This window comes from Dryas octopetala, chromosome 7, assembly GCF_963921425.1.
Source record: "Dryas octopetala chromosome 7, drDryOcto1.1, whole genome shotgun sequence".
NCBI classification, from domain to species: domain Eukaryota; kingdom Viridiplantae; phylum Streptophyta; class Magnoliopsida; order Rosales; family Rosaceae; genus Dryas; species Dryas octopetala.
In genome coordinates this window covers 18,646,929-18,656,461 of record NC_141372.1, presented here as the reverse complement: position 1 = coordinate 18,656,461, position 9,533 = coordinate 18,646,929, and the positions used below count along the sequence as shown (strand labels likewise).

At 33.4% G+C, this 9,533-nt stretch overlaps 1 protein-coding gene across 1 annotated transcript; it reads left to right on the top strand.

The window, feature by feature from the left end:
• Window positions 1-234: 234 nt before the first annotated feature.
• On the top strand, window positions 235-6,211 carry LOC147280260 (Ribosomal protein L10 family protein). The gene is made up of 8 exons (XM_086251155.1): window positions 235-328; window positions 1,061-1,226; window positions 2,831-2,921; window positions 3,010-3,068; window positions 3,843-3,903; window positions 4,192-4,282; window positions 4,373-4,449; window positions 5,788-6,211. Exons 1-8 carry the CDS (start codon window positions 301-303, stop codon window positions 5,902-5,904), a joined length of 690 nt encoding a protein of 229 aa, XP_086107281.1. The 5' UTR covers window positions 235-300; the 3' UTR covers window positions 5,905-6,211.
• The last annotated feature ends 3,322 nt before the right edge of the window (window positions 6,212-9,533 follow it).

The following is a 9,533-nucleotide window of genomic DNA, read 5'->3' as shown; positions in this document are numbered from 1 at the left end:
ACACAAAATAAAAGTTTAGGTACTCAATTGGGACAAATAAAAGTTTATGTACCACATTAAGACAATGGTCAAAGTTCAGGTACTAAATATGAAAAAAAAACCCAACTTAAAATCAAAGGTAACAGTTTAACGCTACACTCTATCTATCCACCTATGACCCGGCCCGGCTTAACCGACCCGGCTTCCACTGCTTAATTAAAACCCTAGTAGCATGATAAAAGGGTTTTTGCCGCTCGTTGGGGTTGTGAAGTTGCAGAAGCAAAGCAGAGAGCTAACGAGAAGCCGCCCACACCCTAAAAGATGCCAAAGTCTAAGCGCGATCGCCCAGGTCCACCTTTTCTCTTCGTCTTGTTTGTTTCCTGAGAAAATTTAAGGAAAACTGGAATCCTTTTATTTTCTTATTATTACATTTTTGCTGTTGCTAACTCTCAGCTGAAACATCATGTCTAGACTTGGGTTTGTCTTGGAGTTATGTAAAAGAAGCAAAGATAACAGTCTAGACTTGGGTTTGCCATAATTGTTAAGAATTGAAAAGAACTTAGAGAGCTAGAAGAGTTATATAACTTTTTGGCCTTACATAATTTTTTTCATTCTGTTTACCATGCAACTGAATTTGAGTTTGAAATTTTGAAACTTGTTTCTACCTTTTTTCTCTGTTTATGCGGTTTCAATATGAAACCCACACTAAAGGCTATAGGATATATAAACCTGACCCAATCTCGGGAGAATTCGCTTTCTGTGTGTCCATTGCTGCAGTTGATCTTCATAGTAGGAATGGGGAGACTTTCGAGATTGTTTTCAATGTTTTATTATTATTATTATTATTATTATTTTTATTTTTTTTTTTACAAGTTTTTGGCTGCTGACAGAATGTGGTAAAATTTTAGAAACTAGAAATTTCAGTAACGAAGACTTTATCAATACTATAAAAATTTTGATTTTGATTTTTTCTTTCGACTCTTTCACCTTGCAAGCAATTGAATGATTGGTCTTTTGGATCCGAGAATGGTATGAATAGTGTTGTGGTCCATTTCATAACTGATTGGGGTTGTGAATGCAGTTACATTATCCAAGACAAAGAAGAAGGGAAGGGAACATAAAGAAGCAATAGTAAATGCGATAAGGCAAGCTGTTGAAGATTACAATTCAGTTTATGTGTTCTCCTTTGAGAACATGCGAAATCTCAAATTCAAGGAATTCAGAGAGCAGCTCAAATCAACCAGCAGGCAAGTTCATTTTCATAATGCCCCTTTTGTTTTTGTTGTAACTCAGTACATATGTCGTGAAATTTAGAGAAAAGAAAAGAAACCTGCATTATGAAGTTTGGTGCAATTGATTTGTCTTTTTGGATCCCAAAAGAATTAACTTTCGTCTTTTTGGACCCCAAAAGAATTAAGAACCCCAGTTGACCATGTAGTTTTAGGTTCTTAATTGGGTTGACTAAAACTTTGTGTCAATGTTTTATTTCATTTACTTTCATCTGGCTCCTAATTGAGGAGAGTGCCGTTTATTTACAGTATGTTTGGAAATTTAAGTTGAGAAAGAAGAGATATGACAGAGAGAAGTAGAGAAGCTAAAACTTCCTTGTGCTTTTCTGGTTGTCCAAGGAATAAGCTATGAGTATCTTTGGATAGGGGTGTTTTTGTAATCTGAACATTTAAAACTCTCAAAGTCTTTCCATATCTCTCAACTTTTAAAGAGACGTAAAATGTGGGCCTAGAGAAAGTTTTCTGCTGATTAGTTCTGCCCTCTTTGTTTCTTGCCTCCTTTCGTTATCCAAAACAATTTGAGCTAACAAATAAGATATCACAGAATGAGAAACATTTATGGATTTGTAGATGTTTGCAGTAGCTGGAGACTTTTGAAGCTGTGGAAAAATTTAACTTCAGGAAAAGATGGGAATTGTAGCTTTTTCCAAAATCAAGTTCTAAGGGCTTAAAATGATTTCAAATCGCTCTTATAGTGGCAGCCAAACATACTTAAAATCGAGTTGTTGGTTGAGAAGTGATCTTCTTCCTATAAAAAGTTGCACAAATGATTCATTTGTATGTTTGTTGGGAATCTTATTTTGAGTGTGATGATATTGTCTTTTTCTTTGTTTAGCTTTGGAATTATGATTATTCTATGAAACAGGTATTTTGAGGAAGGCATTGTTTCGTCTTAGTGGTCATTTTTCTTTTCTAATTGAGCTTTGAGAAAACTAATCCTGTTTATGGAGTAAAATGACTGTTCTCATACGGTTATTTCAGTTTATTTGTGCTAATGTAAATATGCAATTATTTGAAGTAAAAATTTTCATTTAGAAATTCCATGAAACAGTGAGTTGGTACTACTACTTATCTCTGCAGTTAATAACATCGAAATAGGTTTTTTGTGCAGTTTGATGTTTGCACTTAATTAATGTCGAGTACGACTGTTTGCAGTTATATTTCAGAAGAATTATGACATCAAAGAGTTAATAGCTCTATTTATATGTGTCAAAAGTCCCACTACTTGTATTAAATGGAATTTACTTTGACTACATTTCAATATTTCTTGATAATCAAATTGGATGTTCCATTTCTCATAATCCTAAGACGTCAGTAGTAAAGTAATTTTATGTGTTTTTCTTGTCTTTTCTTTATTTTTAGTAGCAGCTTATAGGCTAGTGGACAACTTGTTCACTGCTTGGTTTGTTTTTGTTTAATGAAAGATTGTTTCTTATAAAAAAAAAAAGTAGTAAAGTAATTTTACCAACTTGAAGTATATTCACATATGCTCTAAAGTTTCTCAATCATGAATTCAACATCATGAGCATGAGTATGATGAGTGATTTCGTTATTGTTCTCAGATTTTTCCTTGGTTCAAACAAGGTCATGCAAATTTCTCTAGGTCGATCTTCTTCTGATGAGATCAGACCGGGCATGTACAAAATTTCTAAGGTAAGCCTTTTATGCAGCCAAGGATTCTAGTGTCCTCTTTTGTTTTAGTTGAAGTTCATGTCTTGCACCATTTGTTGATTTTTCTTAGGTTCTGCATGGAGATACTGGACTTTGTTTTACCAATTTGCCAAAGGAAGAGGTTGAAAGGTAATAAGTTCATATTTTCGGTGTTTTCAATTCCTTATGTTTCTTTTGGTTTTCAAGAAAACATTAGAAAAAGGAAACTGTGAATAACATTCAATGTAGAATTCCAAAATTTAGCTTATTTTCTGTTTACCTTAAGCAATGTAACTGTCCAATGATTGACATGTTTACAAGCTTATGTTTGCGGAATTTGGATTATCTACTTAGAGAAGATGGCAGATATGAAGTTTTATAAGTCACTTCCCACTTTTGTACATTATTGAAATATAATGGAATGTATGATGTACAATTATATGAGATCGATATTTGAGCTTTGCCTTGATGTGGATACAAAAACATACATCATTATCTATATTGTAAAAACCTCATTGACATTCCAACCCCACCCCCTGGAAAAATAGTGGAAATAAAAATGAATATTGGGGTAACTTTTATGGTTATTTTCCTTATAATTTTTAAATTCATTTGGAAGGAAAAGAAAGAATTTATTAATAGTTAATTTTGAATGAACAAATCATACAAAGGATTGGGGAGTGGCCTGCAAATTGAGGAACTTAATGCTTCTTGGGATCAAGTGTATAAAGCCAAGGCGAACTAGAAAATAATGAAGAGCTTTGGTACTTCTATTATTTTGCAAAATATAATTTTTCTCATCTTTAGGTGTGCCTCGGGAGTTGGAATATTAACTTTTTGAAGTTTCAAATTTTTAAATTTCTTCTAAGTGGTTATACATCTGGTTTAATCTTTTGTATTTTTAACACTTTCTTATGTTTGCAGGTTATTTAATGAATATGAGGAATATGACTTTGCAAGGACAGGAAGCATTGCGACAGAGAAGGTATTTGAGATTTTTTATGGTGTAATTAGTCTTATAAGTAAATTATGTAGGATCTTAGCAGTCAAATATATCTGCAATCTGGTGTCTGGCTTGGTTTTAGTAGCTAAAGATAAAGAATTTGATATCTGTAGGAAAGATGTAGAATTTGATATCTGTAGGATTCTGACATACAGTTGTGGTGTTAGGGTTGAAACACTAGAGTTATTTCTGAGGTTATAGCTTTTAGGTTACTTGATAACTTTCAATTATCCTATCATGACCTCTTGAATTTGATTTTTAATGTTTCAGGTGGAGCTTAAGGAGGGTCCTTTGGAGCAGTTCACCCATGAGATGGAGCCCTTTCTACGAAAACAAGGGATGCCTGTTCGTTTGAACAAGGGTACCTATTTGCTTTCTATGTTTGCTAGTCCTTGTATGCATGCCAGAAAAGACTAAATGTAAACCATTTTATGTTATTTATGCTTGCCAGGTGTTGTGGAGCTTGTTTCAGACTTCCTTGTTTGTGACGAAGGAAAGCCTTTGTCACCTGAGTCAGCTCGGATACTGGTTTGTTTCATTCTCATATTACATGACTTGGAAGTTTATGTTGTTGTTGGTATTAGGTTCCCTACCTTGGAATAGGATGACTTTTCTCCTTTTATTGGTTTACTTGTAATGCTTTGTTCTATCATGTACATATTGTTTTCATCAACTCTATTTCGTATTTTTGTTGAATCCTGTTGTGGATTAGCCCAAAATGCAGTCTCTCTCTTTTTCTTTTTATAAACCTGGGAATCCTTTGTTGGTTTACTTGTAGTGCTTGTTTTCATCAACTCTATTTTTGTTGAATCCTGTTTTGGATTAGCCCAAAATGCACTCTCTCTCTTTTTCTTTTTATAAACCTGGGAATCCTTTGTTGGTTTACTTGTAGTGCTCTGTTTTGTCATGCACACATCGTTTCCATCAACTGTATTTGGTGTATGTATATATATATATATATATATATAAATATAAATATGTACACCTTTAATCCTAGTTTGGATTAGCCCAAAATGTTGTGATGCTAGATTAAGTTCCATTATGCCATTCTTTTCATCAATTTTTCAAATTGGGTTCCATTTTGCCACACAAGAAAGGTACAACTTTTATTTTGAAGTGATCTGGAGCTTTATGTACCTAAAAGTGAGTGTAGAATGCCATTTAGGAGATATAGATTTTGTTTATTTTCTTGATCTTTTCAAGTTTCAAATACATAAAATTGCATTGGACAATATTGGTTTTGCATACAACTTAAGTTGCATTATGCCATTTTGTTTCCATTAATCAGCAAATTGAGATCCATTTTTCCATGCAAGCAAGGTATAACTTTTATTTTCAATGATCAGAATCTTCTATTTACTTTGAGAGTAAGTGGGCAATGCCATTTAGGATATATATCCCACACTTGAAGCTCCCTGTATATATATATATATATATATATATATATATATGAAATCTGATATTGTTCATCTGATATTGTTCAAGCTCACTTTTTTTGCATTGACCGACTGATTGACCGTTGGCCATGGCTTGCCAGATGATTGTCTAGCGCAAAAAAATGCCAGCCTGCTCTGGACTTCTGAACCTGATCCTGCCTATATATATATATATATATATATATATAGTTATTTTTATTTCGTTTTTGTTAGTTTTGAGTTTCTTATTTTGAGAATTGTTTGTTTGAGTTTCAAGCACACAAAATGTTGCATTTTTTAATATTGTCCATGCCACCCCTAATTCTAGTTTTTACTGCTGCCCTTATTGTTCCTGTTGCTGTCTGTTGTTATGTATTTTCTATTAATTTTTAAATTCATTAAAAAACAATATTATAGAAACTAATATGCAAGTGACCTAATTCATACACAGCGTTTGTTGGGAAGCAAGATGGCTACCTTCCGACTTCACTTAATTTGCAGATGGAGCCCTGGTGAATTCGATCTCTATGTTCCAGGACTTGCTGATTCAGGTGTTGAATCCTCATAAGCGCTGATATGAGATCCATATGTATTTGAATACAACAGTAATGAAAGTGGTTGTGGGGAATGATGATGTCTTTGCACTGCTAAGAAATACAATGGTGCTGCAGTAGTTAATTACCCCTGTTCTCTTGCAGACCGTTTCACCATTTTTGAGTTAGGTTTATCGCTTTGCTGATGTTTGTAACTTATTGCACTTTCAACTTTTGGTCCATATGTGTTGACCTGTTGTATTTCTGGTTTTTGTAAAATCTTTGGTTACTGTAACAAATTTCACTGTTTCTATTAACCAAATGTCAGCAAATATCTAAAAATTCTAGGCTTTTTTAATTAGATTGAGCATGCCCCCCATGGAAAGTACAATTAATTATCAGAAATTCTCTTTGAGGCTTCGGTCATCAAAGTGGGAGTACTATGCATCTAGGGTTCATTTTTTGTCTGTTGCAAAAGTCTATTGATCGATGGGTTGAGGGACATATCCTTTTGGCTTGTTTAAGTGGTTGGCCTGTTATGCAGAACAAAAGCCCTAAATCTTGTTTGGTAGGGGTCATGGCCTACATGGACTTCGGGAGTTCTCAAAGACCGAAAGGCTCTGACTTGTTTGTGATACACATTCCATTGGTCGTAAGCCTGAGGGGTTTAGCTGGTTTTCTTGAGGCTTCATACCGTGGGGTTAGGATTTTGTCAGGCCTTTAGCTGTTCACAACATTAAGTGAAGCAATTTTGTTTTTGTTTGGGATTTTAAGAACTAGAATCTTGCTTTCAAGAACTCTGTTGGCAGAGGCATCAAAGTTTGATATTTGTTTTCTCGTTGAAAACATAAAAAGGATTTTTAGTCCCAGATCTACAACATTTCTCTAACCTTTGGTAATGTAAGTGTAATACCCCAAATTTTATTGATTTTGGGTTATGAGTGTTACTAGGCTAATTGAAATTAGTTAGAAATTAATTGTTACTTCTTTCAAACACAAATGTGGATTTATTTCCATATTGACAAGTTTATGGAATTTCATTTATTTAAATGCTTTATTTGAAATTATGTCACTTGTTTGAACCATATTTATTTTCATATACTTATGGTGATTTCGGATTTAATGCAAAAACACTCTTATATTTGCTTAAATTGACTTAATTACTTACACTTAGTTAATTGGATGATGAATATGATCTTTGACCATTCAATTGGTAATTTCGAAATCCAAAGGAATGCTAAAGAACTTGTATGTTTTTATTTCATCCAAGAATTGTTTTAAGGCACCTAATTTAAGTAACATGATTTTAAATAATTATTTGGTTACTTAGGTGACCATTTTCGGATTACACACACACACACACACCCTTGCTTGTGTTTGTGACTTATAATTTGTTTAGAAATATGATTTGACAATTAGAAATATCAAGGGTTGCAAATTGACTTTAAAACCCTATTTTCTTTGACCAAACTAGACCACTAGGGCTAGAAACTTAGATTACTTGAGCAAGAAATTAAAATGATGGCTATTGCATGGCATGAAGGATATGACTAGGGCTGGAGATGGAGTGGATTTTCGACAATAAGGAAAGAATACCCAATAAAAAGTCATGATAGTTTTTAATTAATTGACTTGGGTTAAGTAAAAACCTTTTATTGGTTATTAGGCTGTTTAATCTAGAGTCTAAGGCTAAACACTCAATTAAAAAGGGTCAAAGGGATTGGCCAACTAATTAGAAGCCTCTTGGGAAACCAAAAGTTCTGACAAACAGCCCAAAACTTTGTCAGAAACCTTTCTCACGTAAGAAAGGAAGTGTCTTTTCAGTTTTCCCTTCAACAGACACAAGAACCCTTATATAAAATCAACTCCTGTTCAGACCAAACAACCCACGAAATTTTTGAGTTCTAGAAAAAGAAAGAGTTAAAGAAAGAGAGAGAACAAGAGAAGAAGAAGAGGGAGGCCAAAGAGGAAGGTCAACCCAAGAAAAGGGAAGAAGAAGTTCAACTTGCATTGCTCTTTGGGAAACTCAGCAAGAATTGGTAAAAACCCTCACCCTACCCTCTAAGTTTGATTTTTAATACCCTCATACCTTGTTGAATGGCTAGGGTTAAGTGCATCCAAAAAAATATCCAAGAGTCTCATAACCTAACCTTGTTTGGCTATTTTTGGATTTTCTGACCTTGCATCACAAAAAATTGATTTTTGTAACAATCGGGATGTAATCTTGCAAAACTATTTTTGTTCATAAAACTAGACATATACACCTTTCATTCAAGCTAAGAATCATTCAAATCCCATTTATATTGAGTGAGTTATGCATTTTTAAAGTTTGCCTAAAATCTGCCTATTTTCTTTAGCTTTTTCAAAGAAAATTCTTGAGGTTTGCATACTCGGATTTTATTTTACTTAGAGACTTGATTTGAAATCATCATGGTAGATTGTAGGACTGATTTTTGATTTATACCAATTGGTTTTACTTGATTTGGAGCCTTAAACCCGAAAAGAGCATTTTCTTCGCGTGAACAGTAAAAATCCAGCAAAATCATCTTTCTGCATGGTGTGGACTTTGGGCTTTCAAAAACCATACTTGCACAACTTCAATTGCTTTGAAATTTTTTTTGCATTAGTGTTTGTATGTCTTCTAAATGCCTGTGAAAAACTCATTCCAATTATTTTTTTTGTGATTTTATAAAAATCAGGGAGTAGGTGCTGCCCATTTGCGATTTTAAAGGAACAAACATACCTCAAAAATGCCATTTTTGTTATTAAGGCTTTTTGGCCTAAATGCTTGGTTCACACAAGTCACAAATCATTCATAGGATTGATCTATGAGCATGAGAGAATTTATTTACTTATGGAATGAAATTTGGGTTGTCAAAACCCCATGGTTTTGAATAAAAACTAGGCTTCAGCATACCTATTTTCGGCCAAGGCTTATGTGTTGATTTTTAAATTTCCATTTATGTTTGCATACATGATTTAGAACTTGTTTGAAGTCATAGGATGGTTATTTATAGGTTAGAGGTCTCAGATGCCACTTAACTTAGACAATACGACATCAAAACCCTAGAAAACCCCCATTGAGTTTTAGGATGTAAAATCTAATTCCCTTGTGTTTTGAGATTGATTTTCAGTTTGGTGGATCACCATAAGGACGAGAAGCTTCAATTGGGGTAGGGGGAGCTAGTCCTTTCTAAACTCTATGTTTCAATATAATTTTAATGGATGTGCTTGTTATTTTAAATGTTTGTTTTGGATTCAAAGTAATGTTTTAATTTGTTTGATGTACTTTTGGCTGCCATGTTTGACTTGAATAGATTATTTGACCTTGAAAGGAAATTATTATTTATTTTTAAATTAGTATTAAAATGTGGTAATCAATTGGCTTTGAAGCCGAGAATTAATTGAATTTGATATGCATCTTGATGACTTCAACTTGCATTGTGAGGATGAAATGAGTTAATCTATTTGTTCTAGGATCAATGAGTGGACTTAAGTGAATTTATTTGATAATTTAATTACTAGGTTTGCATGTTTAGTTTTAAAGAAACTAGCTTAGGATTTAAGGTTCTAATTGGACTTAAATTGGTTTATTTTGGAAAGTAATAAACTACATGTTATTTTAATGTGGTTTTGCAAGGGTATTAGATCACCTAGACTTAAA